General features: G+C 39.5%; 1 protein-coding gene across 10 annotated transcripts in view; it reads right to left on the bottom strand.

Annotated features, from left to right (window-relative positions):
* Nucleotides 1-23,469, bottom strand: part of DOCK4 (dedicator of cytokinesis 4) — a 456,170-nt gene that overhangs the window by 218,503 nt on the left and 214,198 nt on the right. For 9 of the 10 annotated variants that reach the window (XM_021079277.1, XM_021079281.1, XM_021079279.1 and 6 more), the window contains exon 8: nt 22,154-22,305. In XM_021079277.1, coding sequence (XP_020934936.1) covers nt 22,154-22,305 — 152 coding nt within the window. Of the gene's footprint in view, nt 1-11,763; nt 12,259-22,153; nt 22,306-23,469 lie in introns of those variants that run through there. The other variant, XM_021079286.1, reaches the window with a different exon arrangement.

Raw genomic sequence — 23,469 nt, 5'->3', positions numbered from 1 at the left:
TGATCCAGCAACCACTTAAGCAGCAAATGGTTTCAGAGGAGGAAAAAAAAGAACTATTGCAACATGTTTCTGAATCTTTGGATTACAAATAAACATCTACCTACATGCTCACAGACCTTTGGTGAATGCCAAAATGTTGCCTTCCAGACCAGTTGAAAAAAACAACAAATCAATAGACATTTCACTATGACACATCTTCTAAAGTTCTCTTGTAAACTTCTATGACCACACACAAAGGTATTTTCAACTCTCTATTGTAAGCCAAAGAGCAGTGACTTAAAAACAGAACTAATTTTTGTGAATTTTAAGAATGTTCTGTTCAGTTGCATATAAATCAATGAAGTTAGAACACACCCTCACACCACGTACAAAAATAAATTCAAAATGGCTTAAAGACTTAAATATGAGACAAGATACCATAAAACTCCTAGAAGAGAATATGGGCAAAACATTCTCTGACATAAATCATATCAATGTTTTCTTAGGTCAGTCTCCCAAGGTAGGAGAAATAAAAGCAAAATAAACAAATGAAATTCAATCAAACTTATAAGCTTTTGCCTAGCAAAGGAAACCATAAACAAAATGAGAAGACAGCCTATGAACGGGAGAAAAGATACAAAAACAATGCAACTGACAAGGGATTAATTTCCAAAATATACAAAGAGCTCCTACAACTCAATAACAGAAAAACAAATGACCCAATCAAAAAATGGGCAGAAGACTTAAATGGACATTTCTCTGAAGAAGACATACAGATGGCCAACAGGTATATAATAAGACACTCAATATTGCTAATTATTAGAGAAGTACAAGTCAAAATTACAATGAGGTATCACCTCATACCTGTCAGAACAGCCATCATTAACAAGTCAACAAATAACAAACACTGGAGAGGGTGTGAAGAAAAGGAAACCCTCCTACATTATTAGTTGGAATGTAAATTGCTACCACCACCATGGAGAACAGTATGGAAGTTCCTTCCAAAACTAAAAATAGAACTACTATTTGATCCAGCAGTCCTACTCCTAGGCATATATCTGAGAAAAGCATAATTCAAAAAGATACATGCACCCCAGTGTTCACTGTGGCACTCTTTACAACAGTCAAGACATGGAAGCGACCCAAACACCCGTCAACAGATGAATGGATAAAGAAGATGCAATATATATACACAATGGAATACCACTCAGCTGTAAAAAAAAAAAAAAAAAAAAAAAAAAAAAAAGAGAGAGAGAGAGAGATAATGCCATTTACAGCAACATGGATGGACCTAGAAATTATCATACTGAGTGAAGTAAGAAAGAGAAAGACAAATATTATGATACTACTTATATGTGGAATCTAAAATATGATACAAATGAACTCATTTATGAAACAGAAACAGACTCGTGGACAAAGAAAACAAACTTACAGTTACTAAAGGGAAAGGGGGAAGGAATAAATTAGGAGTTTGGGATTAGAAGATACAACTACCCATATACATAAAACAGATAAACAAGGTCCTACCGTATAACATAGGACAGTATAGTCAATATCCTGTAATGAGCCATATGTATTATTGAATCACTTTGCTTATGCAGAAATTAACACAAGTTGTAAATCAACTATACTTCAATTTTAAAAATTACCCTTGGTTTTTTTTTTTTTTTTTTAATTTTCCCACTGTACAGCAAGGGGGTCAGGTTATCCTTACCTGTACACATTACAATAACATTTTTCCCCCACCCTTTCTTCTGTTGCAACATGAGTATCTAGACATAGTTCTCAATGCTATTCAGCAGGATCTCCTTGTAAATCTATTCTAAGTTGTGTCTGATAAGCCCAAGCTCCCGATCCCTCCCACTCCCTCCTCCTCCAAAAAAAAAAAAAAAAAAATTACCCTTGGGAGTTCCCATCATGGCTCAGCAGAAACGAATCTGACTGGCATCCATGAGGATGCAGGTTTGATCCCTGGCCTTGCTCAGTGGGTTATGGATCTAGCTCTGCCATGAACTGTGATGTAGGTCACAGACGGGACTCAGATCCCATGTTGCTATGGCTATAGGCTGGCAACTACAGCTCTGATTCACCCCTAGCCTGGGAACCTCCATATGTCATGGGTGCGGCCCTAAAAAGACAAAAGACAAAAAATATATATATATATTCTTTGCACACCCTGTAAAAAAATAAAAAATGTCTATCGTAAGATGTGCATACTTCTAGGACATCATGTACACTTTTTTCCTCATTATAAGAGGTTTATTTCTACTACATTGTAAATAGAGTACCAGCCCATGACCATTAACCTTCGCATCCTCAGTTGCTAGCCAATGATTTGGTACTTCCTTAGTGTTTAAAGACTGAACAAATACAGCATCTTAGGAAAATATACAATAATACAATAAAATACAAATTTGGGGGGAATTGACTTTTCCTCTCTCCTCCATATCTCCTTTACTTTACAGTAGGGAAATGTATGAAAGTCTCCAGAGACCTTTCGGTCAATGGTGTCCCACCATCAGATATGAGAGTCACCTAATTAACTTCCTGGTCCCTCCAGATTGTATATCTAACACTGTCCCCCATGCACATTCTATGTCTTTCTTATATTAAACATATAGTAATAGAAAAATCTAGTGACATATATGGTTTCAAATGAGATTATTACCTTTTTCATGACCAAAGAATGAATAAGCAAATAGAACACTTTTAGAAACACTGAGAAATGAGAATTGATATTATTACCAGCAGAGAAATCATCTGACTTCCCCTTATATTGCTGTGTCCTCCCAGAGGAAATTTCACTGCCAGAGAAATTTAGTATCCACCTGAATTCCATGTGTGAGCCATTACAAATCATTCTATTATAAATTGACAACAGCAGATTCTTTCTTTGAAAATAAAAAAATAAAGAATCACAATTACTTATTATTTATAGCCTGCCTTCTTCTAACATGGATTTGAGAAAAACACAATAATAAAATAGGCGTGCATAAGCATCCCCAGAGGGCCCCTGGGGAAAACCAGTACAAGTCAAAATATACCCTGTGCTGGGCACTGTGATAAAAGCTTTACATAGATTTTCTCATTTAATTTTCACAACCACCCTATAAGAGCCCCATCCCCAACCCCATTTTGCACATGAGAAAGCTGAGACTTGACGATATTAGGTAAGATGGCCAAAGTTGTATGATTAGGCAAGGATGGAGCCAGGAAGTTAATTTCGAGGGTCTTAAGCCAAAATTTCAGCGCTTAACCACAATCCAGTGCTGTCTTTAAGAGAACAGAATACCTCAAAATGTCTGTGAACCAAGGGTTTTTATTATGAATATTTTTAATAAACAAACAAACAAAAATGCATGAAGCTGTAAATGGTAACAAAGCTACAAACATAACTCTGTTTAGAGAGTTTATGTCTGTGAACCTGCTCAGCAGGACTGGTGACCTTATGATGTACTCAAAACAACCTCTGATAATAAAAGGTGCACTTCAACAGCACTTTTTTTTTTTTTTTTTTTTTTTTTTGCTTTTTTTTAGGGCTGCACCTGCAACATACGGAAGTTCCCAGGCTAGGGGTAGAATCGGAGCCACAGCAGCCAGCCTACAGCACAGCAACACGGGATCCAAGCTGCATCTGCAATCTACACCACAGCTCATGGCAATGCTGGCTCCCCAACCCAGTGAGTGAGGCAAGGGATGGAACCTGTGTCCTCATGGATATTAGTCAGATTCGTTTCCACTGCACCACCATGGGAACTCCTCAACAGCAAGTTTGATAGAAAAGTTCTAACCATGGGAGTTCCCATCTTGGCACAGTGGTTAACGAATCCGACTAGGAACCATGAGGTTGCGGGTTCGGTCCCTGCCCTTGCTCAGTGGGTTAACGACCCGGCGTTGCCGTGAGCTGTGGTGTAGGTTGCAGACACGGCTTGGATCCCACGTTGCTGTGGCTCTGTTGTAGGCCAGTGGCTACAGCTCCGATTAGACCCCTAGCCTGGGAACCTCCATATGCCGCAAGAAGCGGCCCAAAGAAATAGCAAAAAGACAAAAAAAAAAAAAAAAAAAAAAAAAAGAAATGAAAAGTTCTAACCAGTGATGCAAATAAAGTGGGAGGCACAGCAGGGGTCTGAAGACCCTAAAGGCTTCTCTTCCCCTTCTCAGCAGGATAGGGTGCTCCTATCGCCCCCCACTCCCCATCGTAACACTCAGAAGCAGCTGTTGATCTCTAGCAAAGTCCCTACCCTGGGCAGATGTGGGAGGGTCCTCCCAGCCTTCTGAGTGACCACATCAAGTGGCTCTCCCATACGGTATTCCTAGACAATCATCTGCCTTCCAAGAGCAACGTCGCTAAAGTTAGGAAGGACCAATGCCAAGGACATGTTTGTATTTCTCTACATGGACTCATGTTTACCAACTCTACAGCCTCCTCTCATAAGAAGCAAAACTGCCTTCTCAGTATACATGAAAGTGACACCATGTGTACTTTATCCATAAATACATGCGGGTAGTATTTTGGGTGGAAGTCTGATTAATCTGCAAAAAGAAATTACAAAGAATACTTCCAAAATTATTTTGAACAGTTAAGTCCTTGAAATAAATTTATGTTCTCCCAAAGTGACCGTAACAGAAGAGAGAAAACACTTAGATGGCTGTGTTGTGGTAAACTAACCAGAAAATGAACTGTCCAGTTCTTTCACACTCATACCTTATAAAACAGCTGTACCCCCAAATACTCCATGTGGCATCTGTGAAAAAGCCAAGCCCCTTGTCTTCACTGGGGCTATGCTGTGTGTGAGGACAATTACTATCTCTCCCACATGGGGAGCAGGACAGGGAGATGCACCAGGAGCTAAGGAGCAAATGGCAGGAGGAAGATGCTGGGGGGAGAAGAGTGAGAAGAGGTAGGACAAGGGTTCAGATGTGCGGACTCTAGGGCCTGTGGCCAAAAGGGTGAATACATGGTGATCTCGAAGCTTCTATGTCCCTGCTCCTCCTGTATTTTCTCAAATGCTTTCCTTTTTTCCAAGATTTTTATTTTTTCTATTATACCTGATTTACAATGTTCTGTCAATTTCTGCTGTACAGCAAAGTGACCCAGTCTTACATTCTTTTTCTCACATTATCCTCCATCATGTTCCATCGTGAGAGACTAGATGTAGTTCCCTGTGCTATACAGCAGGATCAAGTGTTTTCTGAATGACTAACAGTGAAACAGTTTGTGCCAGGAACTGTTCACTGTGCTCTTCCCTAGAATCAGTGGCAAAGAAGAATTCAAAATGGGAAGGCTCAAGGAGAATTCTAAAGTGTCAGAGTAACGTCCCCTAGAGCTGGTGCTACTGCAGACCAGGCAAGATAAAAATACTCTGGGGAAGTGGGTGGAAGGTATGCTGGCTGCCCTGTGGTGCCTGCTGGACCAAGAGTTTTGGTGCTCACCATGGCACAGACGAAGGAATTCTCACCCAAGATATCTCCTAGTGGTGGGTATGCACGGCATTCTCCTAGGGAGCTGTATAAAGCCCAGGCCCTAGCCTGGAGATTCTGACTTTCTAATTTTTTTTTTTTTTTTTTTTTTGCTTTATAGGGTTGCACCCATGGCATATGGAAGTTCCCAGGCTAGGGGTCAAATCAGAGCTGTAGCGCCAGCCTAACCCACAGTCACAGCAACATGGGATCCAAGCCACGTCTGAGACCTATACCACAGCTCACAGCAACGCCGGATCACCAACCCACTGAGCGAGACCAGGGATGAACCCACATCCTCATGGATACTAGTCGGATTAGTTTCTGCTGTGCCATGACAGGAACTCCTGACTTTCTAATTTTAAGACTAAAGCAACATGAGAGTCATGAGCTCTTCTGATTAAAGGGAAATCAAACAAGAAGAATCCTTGACACCAGGGGTTCTGATAGAGTTTACCTAAAGAACAGACAGACTTTGACTTTTCTTTTTTGATATTAATTGCCCAAGCCCAGATTCACTTTACAAATATTTGAGTTTGAAGGTCTAAGTGACCAACTAATGTGATGGCTTTGTTAGGACAGTAAGGGATTTCGCCTTAGTTGGATGATAAAATGGGAGATAATTTTTTAAACTACAGTCCGTTGCCAATGTTGAACATCAAGTTGATTCTTTCTTACTATTTACGATGACCTAAAACCACTTCAAGCAGAGCCCATTCTGCAACCTACACCACAGCTCATGGCAACATCAGATCCTTAACCCACTGAATGAGACCAGGGATAGAAACCACATCCTCACAGATACTAGACGGGCTTGTTACCGCTGAGCCATAATGGGAACTCCCCATTGTGGGAATGGGAATGAATTTTTTAGAGAATGAAGCTAACTGAATCAGAACGCTTTATGGGAAGGTAAAGGTGAAAGAAAAAGGAGTACAATGCTTTTTAAATAAGGGATGTACATGATATTTGATTGGATTAAGAAGATGTGGTATATATAAACAATGGAATACTACTCGGCCAGAAAAAGGACAAAATAATGCGATTTACAGCAATATGGATGGAACTAGAGACTCTCACCCTGAGTGCAGTCAGTCAGAAAGAGAAAGACAAATACCACACGACATTACTTATATCTGGAATCTAAAATACAGCACAAATGAACCTTTCCACAGAAAAGAAAATTATGGACTTGGAGAATAGACTCATGGTTGCCTAGGGGGAGGAGGACGGAGTGGGATGGATGGGGTGCTTGGGGTTAATAGATGCAGACTATTGTTTTTAGAAAAGATTAACAATGAGATCCTGCTGTGTAGCACTGGGAACTCTGTCCAGTCACTTATGATGAAGCACGATAATGTGAGAAAAAAGAGCGTATATATGTATGTGAAACTGGGTCACCATGCTGTACAGCAGAAAATTGACAGAACACTGTAAACCAGCTATAATGGGGAAAAAATCATTATATGTATAAAAAAATAAGGGATGTACAGATCACTTGCTGACTGATGATGAATTAAAAGATTTGGATCAACTGTTCACCTGAGAAAAAGAATAATGAGTACAAAGAGTAGAGTAAAGACTCTAAGTTCTAAAGGCTTGAGATTCTAAAAGTCCCTTGTTGAATTCAAGTAAAATCCTTAGAAACAGCTAAACTGTTTAACTGAGCTGCTCAGGAAAATAGTTGCTTGGGTTTATCTCTAGAGAACTCATTAAGAATTTCACTAGAAAACAAGTTTCTTACAGGAGTAACTACAAGTAGGTAATGACAGAATCTGGTCAAAGGAATCAGGGACTGTGAAATAAGAATGTTTATGGGCAGAATATCTTCTGCCTATTCTTCTTGGAATTTTCATAATTTGATTATGGTAAATACTAAATCTTTGACATTTCATGAGGTAGGAATTGCTCTGATTTATATGTGGTAATGATTCTGACCTTTCTAACGATGCCTCTGTGTTAGGAAAGTATCTATAATAAAGAATCTTGAAAGTAAAGCAAACCTGAGCTCTTTATAATTACTCTGGGTTGAAGCATGGAGTTCTTTTCAAAGGCAAAGAAACCTTAATGAAAATGGAATAAATAGTAAAAATCCAAGTAATTCGAGCCCTGCAAGAACAGAGTGTCTTTCCTACATTTATTGTCTCAAAAAATGTTTTGTTTTAACCCCAAGGAGCTTGGGGTTAATCGATGCAAACTACTGCTTTTGGAATGGATAAGCAATGAGATCCTGCTGTGTAGCACTGGGAACTATGTCTAGTCACTTATGATGGAGCATGATAATGTGAGAAAAAGAAATGTATACATGCATATGTAACTGGGTCACCATGCTGTACAGTAGGAAAAAAAAATGTATTGGGGAAATAACAATAAAAAAAGAAAGAAAATTTAGAAACATTCTGTTTTTAAAATGAAATAAGCGAAAATCAAATATCCCTTCCAACAGCTTACTGACACATAGATTCTTCATGTTCATTATAACTTTAAAAGATGAAAACTTATGGTTACCATAGGGAAAAGGGTGAGGGGTAAATTAGGAGTATGGGATTAACAAATACACACCACTATACATAAAATAAACAACAAGGATTTACTGTATAGCACAGGAACCACGTGCAATATCTTGTAATAACCTATAATGGAAAATAAACTGAAAAATGATAGATACGTATTTGAATATATACGTATATAGATGAATAACTGAATCACCTTGCTGTACAGTTGAAACTAACACAAACTGTGAATCAGGAGTTCCCGTCATGGCTCAGTGGTTAATGAATCCGACTAGGAAACATGAGATTGTGGGTTCGATCCCTGGCCTTGCTCAGTAGGTTAAGGGTTCGGTGTTGCCGTGAGCTGTGGTGTAGGTTGCAGAGGCGGCTCAGATCCCACATTGCTGTGGCTCTGGAGTAGGCGGTGGCTACAGCTCCGATTGGACCCCTAGGCTGGGAACCTCCATATGCCACGGGAAGTGACCCTAGAAAAGGCAAAAAGACAAAATGACAAAAAGACAAAAACAAGATATAACCTCATTGTAAGCTGAGGAAGGCCTGTGTAGCAGCTTCTTTTAAGTAATTCCGTGTAGAGATCTATGACTGGAATTTAAACAGAGGCTGCGTCTTTTTATTTCCATTGTGACTCACAAACTGTGAATCAACTATACTGCGATTAAAAAATAAAAATTATCTAAATCATTAAGTATTATTTATTAACTAGATGATACATGCAATTGTACTTTCTAAAGGTCAAAAGCTTTTTTTTTCCCCCTAACAAGGGAGCTACAAAGCCTCTACACTGATATGTAAAGGTTCGTGTGTATGAGGACAGGTACACTGTTTTCTATAGCGGTCTATACCTTTCCTAAGTTTGGAAATGCACTTTAGGCTCTGAAAAATTTAGGCAGCATCACTTTAGACACCACAAGTATTTTTGGTGAAATAAAAACATCGTATTAGTTACCATACAAAGAGATGGTATTGTAGAAACTTTAGCCTTTAAATATATTTCTTGCCTTAAAACTTAACAGTATTTTGAACATCAAGAGAATATAAGTTCTAGGAAGGTAAGACCCTTTTATTTTTTATTCACTGACCTGTCCCGTGCCCAGATCAGTGCCTGGCCCAGGGATGGGGAGTATAACGGTTTGCTGAAAGAATGAAGACCAGTGATTTAACAGCAATCGTGTGAAATCCAAAATGCACAATGGAAATAAAAAGACGCAGCCTCTGTTTAAATTCCAGTCATAGATCTCTACACAGAATTACTTAAAAGAAGCTGCTACACAGGCCTTTCTCAGCTTACAATGAGGTTATATCTTGAGGAGCCCTCCATCAGCTGAAAACATCACAGCTTAGCCTAGCCTGCCTTAAACGTGCTCAGAACATTTACATTAGCCTGTGGTTGAGCAAATCACATAACTCAGAGCCTATTTTATAACAAAGTGTTAAATTATCTCCTGTAATTGGTTGAATACTGTGCTGAAAGTGAAAACAGAACAGTGGTGTGGGTACCGAATGGTTTTAAGTGTTACGCGTTGTCCACTCCTGTGATCACGGGGCCAACCGAGAGCTGCAACCACTCAGCTTGAGGAATGTTTTGGCTTGCCCAGGAAAAGAGCAAAATGCAAAATTCAAAGCACAGTATCCACTGAATGTATACTATTTTCACAACACTGTAAAGTCAAAAAATCATAAAGTGAAACCGCTGTAAGTCAGGGACGGTCTACGCACCTGTTCATCAGCCACTTTCCCTCCTTTTTTATTATTTATTTTAAAGCCAGATAGGTTTTGCAAATGATGCTTCCCTAGAGATATGTCTGAGAGTACAGTTCTGATTAACATGGGGAAACATGAAACAAATCCATCCACATTTCTGATGCACTCAACCTTGAGTTCTCTCTCTTATTAATAAGCGCATCCCACCGGAGCGGAAAGGAGACAGCAAAAATTAAGACAATAATGACATGATCTTTTAATACGCTGCCTCAACAACAGCGAAAGTCTTGTAAACTGCCTTTAACTGCATCAGTGCCCCGCCTGTGTAGGGCCCTCTGCAAGCTGCTGGGAACATAAAGATAACAAAAGGGTAAAGCCTTATCTTCAGAAAAGGAACCAAGGAGGACCGTATCATGAATAACTCCTTTGTCGATGTTGCATCACCTCACAACACAAATGGCAGTGAATAGCAAAGAAGTCCTTGCAAGGCGGGTTGCTATGTGTGAGCATAATTTAATTGGTAGGGAATTCAGGAAAATGAAATTAATCTGAAGTCCCTATAAACAGAGACACTGGGCAGAGGAGAAAAGACAGGGTCAACCAGATACCTGGGGAAGAACACCAATCAAGTCAACTTTTAAAACACAGGAATAGGGATGGAAAGCCCTTCTGATCTCATTCTAAAACTCTGCACTGTTTAAGTACAAGAAGACAAGTTGGCTGCCTAAGTGCTTGGAGCTAAAGGGGATGAGAAAGCTAGCTCTGAATCCATTTATGAGTTTTCGGTTTTGTGCCACTTTGAAGTTCCATCCACTTTTTATTATAATATTGGAGTGATTTATGAATGCAGAATAATTGGAATTGTGTGGCTCTTAAAATGCTACAGAGAAAAAACAGGAGATCACTTCTATGCTGGGTATTCTCAGCACGAATCAAATTACATGTTTGCTCCTTTTGTTTTAATTTAGATCCTTTTCCCAGTCCACTTGTTAGAATCTCTCCTATTAACACCACCACATCTCTAAAGCAATTGTTTTGTTGTCTGTGACAGAAAGGGGAGCAAACCACAAAATCTGATGCACTCTGAAGTGACAACAATCTCACTTTTTGTGCACCTGCTGAAAGAATCAAATGATGGGAAAAAAAAGGAGAGTGAAAAGCACTCATGCCTTAAAACATGAGGCCTGAGGGAAGGTCACTGTGGGTCAGTGATGTACAGACACCCACAGAGCAATCTGTGCCAGCGCGTCTAGACACAGCAGGAAGTGCTCTGGGCCATATGGAATGGTTGATATTGCCACATTCCAAGGAAGATCTCTGAGAGCCTTCTTCTTCTATATCTGTTCTCAAATAGAGTCGTGTTCCCTGCACGCATGGCCAGTCCAACTTTCCCCTCTCTATTATTGCTTGCCTTTGGAGAAGATACAATTTTGACTTAATTTTAACACCTAAAAATATAAAAAGAGATCTATGCCAACGATCTTTCTATGTTCAAAACAACAAATGCTCCTAATTTATGTAAATACGGAGATGCTGAACTTGTGTGATCACACGATAATAAGCTGTAAATGAGGTATGAAATGAGAAATTCTGGTGCTGTGCTCAGAGCATTTAAAAAATCATATGTGCTCTCTTAACGGTGTTATGGACTGGAATATATATGCAAGACTATTACCGTCTTTTCCAAGAGTGGACTAAATAATGATTCTCTCCAACAGCCCCCTTCTGTAAGGTCTTGAAAAAAATTCCCTGGTAACTCAGGCTTTTCCAAAGAAGCCCGAGGTCTTTAATTTCCTCTTAAAAATGAAAGGCTACGAGATCATGTCAGCCTCTAAAGAGACCAATTGGAAGCTATGGTTGTGATTTCTTTAATTTTCCTCCTCATTATGCTAGAGTCTCCGTCTTCTTGGCTATTTCCAAAGGCGAGGTGTTAGGCGCCACCTCTACCACCTGACTCCTCTTTCCTGAACACACCTGAGCACACACTTGGATGCCAGGATTCAGCACCACTTGGGGCGCTCCCTGCACTTAGAAATTTTGGTACTCGTCCCTAACTCACTTCCCATCACATTTTTGACCCAAGGCTGCTGACCTTGTTCCTGGAACTCACCTTCAGCCCTGAACTCCCTCTCCTTCTCTCTTTTGTCCTCCAACAGCAGCTCATTTTGTTTCTCCACTTTCTTAAAAAAGACCAAGGCTACAAACTCAGCCCCTCTTTTCTGTTTCACCACGTTACATCCGTTTCACCACCCTCTCTCCCTCCCATGATAGGAGGAGAAGTGACCTTCCTCTTTCTCAAAATAGATTTCTGCACATGTGTCCGAGATCCCTTCTGCCACATGCTGCAAGAGGCACTTTTTGGTGTCCAGCAGGGTCTCCTGCTGCTGGAACACAACTGTCACTGCTGCGCCCTGTGTGAATGAGTGAGAAATGAACAAAGGAGTGGTTCGAGGTAACATGCCATGTATGTAACTCTAGAATTTCCTTGCCTTCGGCATGATGAACCTTTATTTTTTGTTGTTAAAATAATTTTTTTGTTTTTTTGTTTTTCGTCTTTTTGCCTTTTCTAGGGCTGCTCCTGCAGCAAATGGAGGTTCCCAGGCTAGGGGTCCAATCGGAGCTGTAGCCACCGGCCTATGCCAGGGCCACAGCAACCCTGGGATCCGAGCCGCGTCTGCGACCTATACCACAGTTCACAGCAACGCCGGATCGTTAACCCACTGAGCAAGGCCAGGGATCGAACCCGTAACTTCATGGTTCCTAGTCGGATTCGTTAACCGCTGCGCCATGACGGGAACTCCTAAAATAATTTTTTAATTTTAGTTGATTTACAATACTGTGTTAATTTCTGCTGTGCAACAAAGTGATTCAGCTATAAATAGATAAACATTCTTTTCATCGTCTTTTCCACTGCGGTTTATCACAGGATATTGACTATATAGTTCCCTGCGCTGTATGCAGTAGGACATTGTTGTTTAGGACAAACCTCTATTAATTCAGTTTCTGGGAAGCTGGTCCTTTATACAGACACAGGATTTTGGTTAAGCATACAAGGTATTCCTTTTCACAGAATATTAATCTTCCAAAAGTTGCCTGTTTTTGGAGTTCCTGTTGTGGCTCAGCAGAAACGAATCTGACTAGCATCCATGAGGACCTGGCCTCATGCAGTGGATTAAAGTATCCGGTATTGCCATGAGCTGTGGTGTAGGTCGTAGACACGGCTCGAATATGGTGTTGCGACAGCTGTGGTATAGGCTGGCAGCTGCAGCTCCAGTTTGATCCCTAGACTGGGAAACTCCATATGGCGTGGATGTGGTCCTAAAAAAGACAAAAAAAAAAGTTGCCTATGTTTTAAAATACATGTCAAAACTTATGCTTTAAAGACAATATTATTATAATGTGTGTTATAATAATACCGAATATCCTAGACCTTCAGAAAACATTAAGTTCTTCCAAATACATTATCAAAAATATCATTGTCAGTTCATATAAAATCATGAATATTATTTGAGGCAGAATGGAATCTAAGCCATGCATGGGGCTAGTAACTAGTCCAGATTAATAAACTAGTCTTCTTTTAAGAAATTGGAGGGGAAAAAAGCCTGCCCTTATTTCTTTATTCTCCCATGCATAAAACATTACTGATTTTGAATCAGGTAATTCATTAACCATACACACTATATGCTAAAATTTGAACCAGGAACTCATACACCTATCACAGGGAATTCACAACCATTCAATTCGGTTAGCATGCTCCATTGATCCCTTTGTTTTTTGTTTTATTTTATGTTGAAGTATTTTAAAGCAAATCCTATCCCTGAGGCCATTCCACCTGTTTACCAGCAAGTCCCTCTAAATCTTACGTAACACATACCTAACAAATTAATAATAATTTCCTAGAATAATGATTTCTTTAAGAATTTAAGACCAAACACCCCATATCATTTCTAGTTATGCCAAAATACATTTCCTGTTTTTTTTTTTCAAATCATCATCATTATAGCTGATAATTACTGACCACTGTCAAGCATTAGACTAAGGTGTATATGCATTATCTCATGTAATCCTCAAATAATCCCATGAACAAAGTACTACTATTATCCTCATTTAGCAGATAAATTACAGACAAAAGAGAAATGAATTAACTTGCCCAGGCTGATGTAGCTAATGAATGGCAAAGGCAGTCCCTTGGACCCCAGTGCCTGGCCACTTACATACTTACAAAGTGGCACCTGTAAGAGACACATCAAGGTATGTGCCTTGAGGATGGAGAAAAATTTGGATATATTTCCTAGTCTAGAATGAAATATTTGCTAAAAAATCAGTACTTCACCAATAATATTCACTACTTTCTATTAATGACAGATGTGGGATATACTGAAAAGAAGGTAATTTTAGGCGGTATAAAATTAAAAATGAAACATTTAATGAAAATGGAGAATTTAACTGTGTGATGGTGGAAAAAATACATAACTTCAGGAAAGTATGTGCATAATGCACCAGCAAGAATGTCAACTTTATCTAAATTTAATTACCATGAAAAGACTTTTGTATTTAATCACCAGGGATGATGAGGCCAGGGATCAAACCCACATCCTGATGGAGACCATGCCAGGTTCTTAACCCACTGAGCCGCAATAGGAGCTCCTCCATTGCAGATTGACATATATCGATACAAGAAAGATAAAGAAACATGCATCCATAACTGCACAACCGATAAAAAGCATAAACACTGTGACTATTTCTATCACCAAAGAGTGCAACATCCAATTTTCAATGCAAGCTGAAAGAAACATTTGTAGTACATGATGCTTAACCACAGGCAGATCTCATTTTATTGTGCTTCACTTTATTGCACTTCATAGATCCTGCATTTTTTACAAATTGAAGGTCTGTGGCAACCCTGTGTCGGGTAAGTCTATCCGCACCACTTTCCCAACCGCATTTGCTCATCTCATGCTTCTGGGACACATTTGGGTAATTCTCTCAATATATCAAACCTTTTTATTGTTATTATATTTGTCATGGTGGCCTGTGCCCAGTGATCTTTAATGTAACTATTGTAATTTTATTGGGGCATCTCGAACCGTGCCTGTATAAGATGGGTGTTCTGACTGCTTATTCCCCATCTCTCTCCCTCTCCTAGCGCCTCCCTGTTCTCTGAGACACAACACTGAAATTAGGCCAATGAAAGGAAGACCAGCATGTGTATCACTTTAAATCAAAAGCGAGACATGATTTAGTTTAGTGAGGAAGGCACGTGGAAAGCTGCTAGAGGTTGAAAGCTGGGCTTCTCGTACCAAACAATTAGCCAAGTCGTAAATGCAAAGGAAAAGAAGAAAATTAAAAGTGCTGCTCCAGTGACCACATGAATGATAAGAGCTCAACAGCCTTATTGCTGACAGTGGTCTGGATAGAAGGTCACACCAGTCACAACATTCTCTTAAGCCAAAGCCAGATCCAAAGCAAGGTCCTAGCTCTTCAGATCTGTGAAGGCTGAGACAGGTGAGGAAGCTGCAGAAGACTTGTTTGAAGCCAGCGGGAGATTGGCTCATAGGGTCAAGGAAAGAAACCGTTTCCGCTAACATTAAAGTGCAAGGTAAAGCTGCTAGTGCTAATGCAGAAGCTGCAGCAAGCTGTCCAGAAGATCTGGTTAAGATAATCCATAAATATGACTAAACTCAACAACAGATCTTCAGTGTAGATGAAGCAGCCTTATACTGGAAGAAGATGCCATATAGGATTTTCATAGCTCAAGAGGGCAAGTCAATGCCTGGCTTTAAATCTCAAAGTTCGGGGCTAACACACTTGGTGACTTTAAGTTGAAGCCAATGCTCAGTTACTATTCTGAAAATTCTAGGACCTTTAAGAATAATGCTAAATCTAACTGTGCCTGTGCTCTACATAGGGAGCAATAAAGCCTAGATGACAGCACATCTGTTTACTACATGGTTTCCTAAATATTTCAAGGCCATTGTTGAGAACCACTGCCCTGGGAAAAAAGATTCCTTTAAAAATATCACTGCTCACTGACAATGCACTGGGTCACTCAAGCACTCTGATGGAGATGTATCACCAGATTAATGTTGTCATCATGCCTTTTAACACAACATCCTTTCTTCAGCCCATGGATCACAGAGTCATTTTGACTTTCAGGTCTTATTACTTAAGACATACATCTCGTAAGCTGCCACAGATAGTGATTCCTCAGGCGGCTCTGGGCAAAGTCAATTGAAAATCTTCTGGAAAGGATTCATCATTCTAGATGCTGTGAAGAACATCTGCGATTCATGGGAAGAGGACCAAATAACATTAACAGAAGTTTGGAAGAAGTTGAGTCCAACCCGCATGGATGACTTTGAGAAGTTCAAAACTTCAGCAGAGGGCGTAATTGCAGACATGGTGGGAAGAGCAAGAGAACTAGAATTAGAAGTGGAGCCTGAATTGCTGTAATCTCACGATAAAACTTGAAAGGATGAGCAGTGAAAGTGGTTTCTTGAGATGAAATCTACTCCTGGTGACAATGCTGTGGAGATGGTTGAAATGACAACAAATGATCTAGAATATTATATAAATTTAGTGGATTAGGCAAGGTTTCCAAAGGATTGACTCCAGTTCTGAAAGAACTTCTACTGGAGTAAAATGCTCTCAAATGGCACTGCATGTTACAGAGAAATCATTCAGCAAAAAAAAAAAAAAAAAAAGTCAACAAAGGCAGCAAACTTCATTGCTGTCTTAGTTTAATCAATTGTCACAACTACAACAGCCTTCAGCAACTAATACCTTGATCAGTCAGCAGCCACCAACATTGAAGGAAGACACTCCACCAGCAAAAAACAGATAAAAGTTCAGGAGTTCCCGTCGTGGCGCAGTGGTTGACGAGTCCGACTAGGAACCATGAGGTTTTGGGTTCGATCCCTGCCCTTGCTCAGTGGGTTAACGATCTGGCGTTGCCGTGAGCTGTGGTGTAGGTTGCAGATGCGGCTTGGATCCTGCGTTGCTGTGGCTCTGGCGTAGGCTGGTGGCTACAGCTCCGATTGGACCCCTAGCCTGGGAACCTCCATATGCCGTGTGAGCGGCCCAAAAAATGGCAAAGAGACAAAAAAAAAAAAAACAACCAAAAAACAAAAAAAACAGATGAAGGTTCAGACGATGGATGGTATTTTTAGCAATAAAATTTTTTATTAAAATATGCATATTGTTTTTAATACCATTTTATTGCACACTTAATAGACTATAATATAGTATAAGCATAACTTTTATAGGTATTGGGAAACCAAAAAAATTAGGTGACTTGAGTCTGTAACATCAGCAAGGTAACCGAGGTTCGATTTCTTTATGTGCCCCTCCCCCATATTCCCAATTCTATACCCAGTTTATACACATCCACACTCGGCCCTTTCTCCCTTTTTCTTGGCCCATGGCTGATCTTCTCACCTACAATATCAAGCCTGTTTGCTAATTCCTCCTAAGGGACTTTGATCCAGCAATGACTTCCCCTTTCCTCTGAGTAGAGCCTCTCCCACATTCCTGGATCCTTCCTGTCAATTTCACAAGCTCAAGTCTCCTCCATTCCAGTTTCTTAAAACAAACAAAAAAACCCCACCTCTCAACGGACCCCTTCCTTCACACTGGTGAGTAAAAAATCGGTTGAGGGGAAAAACGAGAATACTATAAATACTGAAGTTTGTTGAGAATGGGTATAGAAAAGTGATTTAGAGTCCTGATGCCTGATCAGACTGCATTTTAAAATACAGCTCCATTACATGCCAGCTGTGTGACATTGGGCAAGTTATTAATCTCTCTGTGTTTCAGTTTTCCCACCTATAACAAATGGGCATATAGTCAGCTTTTCATATCTGTAGGTTCTGCATCCACAGATTCAAATAAAAAATGTTTGCAAAAAAAAAAAAAAATTCCATAAAGTTCCAAAAAGCAAAACTGGAATTTGCAACATGCCAGCAACTATTTACACTGCATTTATAGTGTGTTAGGTATTGTAAGTAATCTAGAGATGATGAAAAGTATATGGGGGGATGTGCAGAGGTGATAGGCAAAAGATACACCCTTTTATATAAGAGACTTGAGTATCCATGGATTTTGATATGAGGAGGGTCCCAGAACCAATCCCCAACAGATACTGAGGGAAGCAACATAAATAGTACCCATCTCATAGGGTTGTTTCAAGGGAAAATAAGGTAATATTTTTTAAAGAGCTTAAGAACATTGTCGGGCATATGGTAAGCACTATGTAAGTATTAGTTAAATGAACTGGATAGAACTGAATTAAAATAAAATTCAGATGCTACCTAGGGAAACGATGCCCTGACTTTTCTAGCTACACTCTTACAGACTAGGGAAATAAATTTTCAACTAGGCAGATGCTCTCTAAAAACATTTTATTCATACAGAACTTAATTTGACAAATTTTTTTAACTAATATATTATCTTTAATGGTGAGAAATCAATGCTACATGCCAAAGACTGCAAAACTCACTCAAATAAATGTAAGTACATTATTTTTGCTAATAGTTGAGTCCAATGTAGCTGTACCTGCCAGGGGCTCTGTCTAGGCAGGTGCTGTTACACAGGAAAACTGGAAAAGAAGTATGTTAGCAAGAAGCTGTCAGAATATGCCTGAATCTTTCCAGTATAGTAAGAGATGTCTGCAACATGCATCAGAGGCTTAATATCCTAGGTCACCTTCAGGCTGAAACTGTTCTGAGACAAAATTAATGGGCTTTCTAAGTATCACCCAGTGTTAACGACACACTGTTTTAAGTTTTTGTCAAAAAACATACCCTTCCTGGTGCTGAGAAAATGCCATGTGTTTCATTGTTCCACCAAGTGAACTGAAAGGGGATAATTGTCATGCGCTGCTCCTTTCTCATTTGACATCTCCAAGTACTGAGGCTTGGCTTTTTGATTGATGGCACATAGGAAGAGTCGAAGCTATTTTGCTATTCTTAAAGTATCCTGAGAAGGACTCAATTTGGAAAACCCATTTCTACGGCATAGAATATCTGAGGCCCTATATTAGTTGCAGTGTTGTCGTTATCAATAATTTATAACAACTTATTATTAGGGCTATCCATCTTTGAAGCTCTCACTCTGGTCAATAAAATTCTGCTTAGGGATGGAAATAGGCAGACCCATACTGAAGCCCTGGTGGAGGAATGTGGCTGAGACCATGGGGTGGGGTCTAGAGGGCAGGCTACTGAGCTAGACTGCTGCCCTGCCACTCTGCTCCGCCTCTTGCTTCTCGCCAGTTTGGTAAGCTTGGGCACGTTCCCTAACTGTTCTGTATCTTGCTTCCTCACTTCGACAATCAGTGCTGATAATATATTGAGAGAAGTTAGAGCAAAGTCTGGCAGATGGTTAGTGCTCAACAAAATGCTGGCTGTTTCCTTCTTAGAGGACAGAAATTAAATGAAAAAGTCCTAACCAGTTATTTGCCTTGTGAGAGGGGTAAACATCTGCCCTTCCTCATCAAACCTCTAGTGGCTTTGTCTGCCTTGGCCCCTCCACCTGTACTCAGACAAGGTAAAATAGCCTGTGATTAATGGTCAGATGACCCCGAGATTGTATTTTATTTGTTGTGAATTACAACACGAAAGATCCCCTTTAACAACAAATGCATTCCCTGAACTCTACCATCTTTTGTCTACTACATTTCATCGTTTGGATTGGACTTTGAATTCTGAAAAAGAAAAAAAAAAAATCCAATGCGACAGTGTCTTCAACAAATAAATTAACATGGAATTTAAGAGAGAGATGGAAGCGGGAAGGATAACTAAAAAGTGGCTTGCAAAATTTATCAACCATGCAATGGATGTGATTTCTTTGGATCTTGTAAATTACAAATTCCTTACTTGGAATCTGTGAAACAATACCCATCAATCGATAGTAGAAATCTGAATACTGACTAGAAATGGTTATTTGATGATGTTAAGAGAATATTTATTTTGGGGGTGGTAATTTCTTTAGAGCTCCTTTTTTGAGAGCTAGGTACATCTTGAAATATTTACATATGAAAATTCGATCTCAAGGATTTGCCTCCAAATAAGCAGGGGAAAAGAGGAAGACTGGAAAGGGACGTGGTTAAAGCAAGAGCAGCCCAGAGTGGATCACTGCTGTCATTGGTGGTGGGTCCATGAGGCTTCATGATACTCTTCTACTTTTTTATATGTCTGATATTTTCTAAAATAAGTTTAAAAAAGAAATATGAATTGATTTCTAAAGACACATCTCACACTGCATTCATTGTGGGGCATAAAGAGAAACACAACTATGCCCCAAAGATCTTATCTTCCATTTATAACACCTTTTTCTGAGGAGAGGCAAAGACTTTACATCCATTAACTATGCCCAGAGCAGTGAAGGAAGCAAGACTTGTCATTGGTTTCAAGCTTGATTTCGCCAGACCGCATTCTGTGCGGGTGTGTGTGTCACAGAGGGATACGGAGACAGGTGGGAGAGGGAAGAGGAGGGGAAAGGGAGAGAGAGGAGGGGGTAAAAATGAGAGGGGAAAGGGGGGAGACAGGTACAAGCCAGGTCACGTCACAGCAGGAAAAAGGCCCAGCTCCTGGCCACCACCTAAGGACCACACAAACAATATTTTGGGGATTCTGCATCCAGGTCATCTTCCTACTTTCATCAAGTAAATAGGGATAATAGAAAGGGAACTCTGTTGATCAAAACCTAAAAGAACATTTTAGAAAATATGAAAATGTTTATCACAAGACAAAACTGAAAGACAAACTGATGTTAATCCTACATGGATGCAATTTCAACATCAGTGGCAAAGGGGTATGAATATTCATCAAAAACGTTAGCTGAATAGGAAGTAGCAAAAGAGTGACCTGGTTTCTCCCTTTCATGTTCCATATTCTTTGTTAAATATTTTAGAGACCATACATTACACAGACTATGTTATGAAGATTTTGGTTAGGAATTCCTGTCTCATGGCTCAGTGGAACCAAACCTCATTAGTAACCATGCGGATGCGGGTTCTATCCCTGGCCTCGCTCAGTGGGTTAAGGATCCGGCATTGCCATGAGCTGTGGTGTAGGTCACAGATGCAGCTCAGATCCTGCGTTGCTGTGGCTATGGTGCAGGCTGGCAGCTGCAATTCCGATTCAGCCTCTAGCCTGGAAATTTCATATGCTGCACCTGCACCCTTAAAAACAAACAAACAAACAAACAAAACACTAAACTACCTGGAAACCAAGCTAACACACAATTCAATATGTAAGCAGCTATTCTCTGTAAGTAATCTTTCACATTTCTAAAGCCAGTTTCTAAGCTGTAATTTAGATCCTTTATTCATACCTTTATCTTTCCTTTTTAGCAGTGCTGATTTGGGAAGAGGAAAAGGTTTTTTAACTCACTGATTCATTTCCTCCAACAAGTGTATAAAGTAGAGTCTGAAACTGTATTACCATCGTTATTTCCACACCTCATCAATCTGTCCTTGCTGCACAAAAATACCACTTTTAAATTCCATGGACACAGTCCACTGTCAAGAAATAGAAAGTACACTTTCTAGTAGGTAATGAATAACATATAAGTTAATTCACCAAATGTTTTATGGTTATAAATACATTAAAATAAACTTTACACATATTTCCTCGAAAAAGACTTTTTTTTTTTTTTTTTTAACCAGAAAAGAAATATTCTAGGATTATTTGGTGCTGATAAAACAGTACATGTGGCTCATTGTTGCTGAAAATTGCCAACATTTATTTCAGTAAGTATTATCTTTTAAAGTGTGGTACAGTTGGGTATATAACCTGTGGTCTTTCTAAATTCAAATTTCAAATTTTAAATGTGAAAGACAGTATGTACTGCGTTCAACTTTAAAATTAAAAAAGATTTCAAACCTAAAAGAATCTCACAGAAGGTTGAGACTTTGGGATAACAACCAAAATTCCACTTTAAGTTTTTCCTAAATATCAAAAACTTGCCATTAAAGATTACAACAGTTAGGACTGAGAAGACAAAAATACATGTGAAAACTGTTTTATCATTTTTCAGCTCTGAAACTCTAATGATAAAGTTTCCAAGTATTTAGCTGTCTCTCAGTATCATTTGCTGCACACAGGATAAGAATAATGTAACTGTTTCCTGCAAATCTGAAAAGATAGAATATATTGACCTTGATAACAAACTTCAGATTTTAGAGATACTATGTCTTCCTTGCATTATCAATACAAAATAACAGACCTGATATTGATACCATACTTTCATTTAATAATAATTACTAGGGTTCTACAGCCCTTTTGAGTTCTTCAAAAAACTTCTGCATGCATAATCTTATCTAACTTCCAGGGAAACCTCCAGAGGTGAGGCACCTGGGAAATTCACAGAATTCTAGAAATGAGAAAACTGAAGCTGAAAGAGGACAAGTATACAAGGTCACATATCCTAAAGCTTGCCAGTTGCAAATATTCACCATTTCAACATGAAGCAATACAAACAGTACCTCCACGTGCAGTTACCTGATCGGTCGATTCTCTTTACTATCAAAGAGTGAAAAGATGACTTCGAGCTCCTCTCCCAGGTTAGAACACATGAGGCTCTTCATCTGCACAAAGAGGTGGTGACTGCTGGCCTGCACTGGGGTATCTTTCTTCCGGTGTCGATGCTCCATCTGTATGACACCCCCAAACAAACATCATCAGCATGGTCCAAGAAGATAATGGAACCCCACAAGCTCGTCAGTGATGACAAGATTATGATATCCAGGATGTTTGGGGGGGTTTTTTTGCTGTGGATTTGGTATCTAGCTGGATGCTAAATTCCAAATTTTCTTCCAACTTCTAAAATAAGAAACTGTGAAGTTTGCGGGCCTTCAAGGAACCCAGCTTCAAGAAGATTTGCTTTTTAATCAGTCACGTTAAAATGATACCAACTCACGGAGTAGATTCAGGCAATATGAAGCTCAAAAGATTCTATTGATCTCTTATTACCACCCAGGGTGACAATAAATTATTCGCCCTCTTAAAAAAAAAAAAAAATAGACTAAATTATATCTGATGGTCATTTCATTAATGGCAGCTGAACAATGTGGCTATGACTTCACATTTTTCATACTTAAGCTTTTTTTTTAAGTATACTAGATTGCAGAATTGTGGTAATTTTCTGAGGCAGGCAGTGGCAAATGATATTCAATCACTAGAACAAGAAAGTGTTTCTAACTTGTAGTTGAGTTATAGAGAGACCGACTTAAGAATGCCTCAAGGTATCTAAAGATACAAACAGTATCTGTGTCCATTTCTCATGTCTGTCCTTAATTATAGCCAGACTAAGCTGCACTTGAGAGGCAGGACCTGAATTAAGAGTCCTCCCAAGATGAAAAGGCAAGAATCACCTAGGGTTCCAGGGGTGAAAAGAACATGGGAATGGTCTTTTATTCGACATGTATTTGTTAAGCATCTATTATGTGCCAAGCACCGAGAATGCAATGATGGATTAAAAACAGAAATAGCCTATGCCTTCATGCAGCTTATCAACCAGAGGGAGGTGACATCAATAAAACTGTCACAAATACAAATGGAAAGCTGCAACTGGGATGAATGGAGGGAAGGAACCAGATTATCATGAAAGTCTATAAAAGGGGATTTGACTTGTGTCTGGACAGTTGGGGAAGACTTCCTGACAAAGTGACACTTTGGCTGAGAGCTAAAGACTGAGCAGGGATTATCAACCATCTAGCAGTGAAGGACCACCTTGCTCTCCCCCCTAACTTACCACAGACTTGTATTTTCATAAAATACAATGAAAAATGTCATGGCAATGTCAACCTGTTACAAAG

This window comes from Sus scrofa, chromosome 18, assembly GCF_000003025.6.
Source record: "Sus scrofa isolate TJ Tabasco breed Duroc chromosome 18, Sscrofa11.1, whole genome shotgun sequence".
NCBI classification, from domain to species: domain Eukaryota; kingdom Metazoa; phylum Chordata; class Mammalia; order Artiodactyla; family Suidae; genus Sus; species Sus scrofa.
Note: the sequence above shows the minus strand (reverse complement) of the source record. Positions and strands in the feature narration are given on the sequence as shown.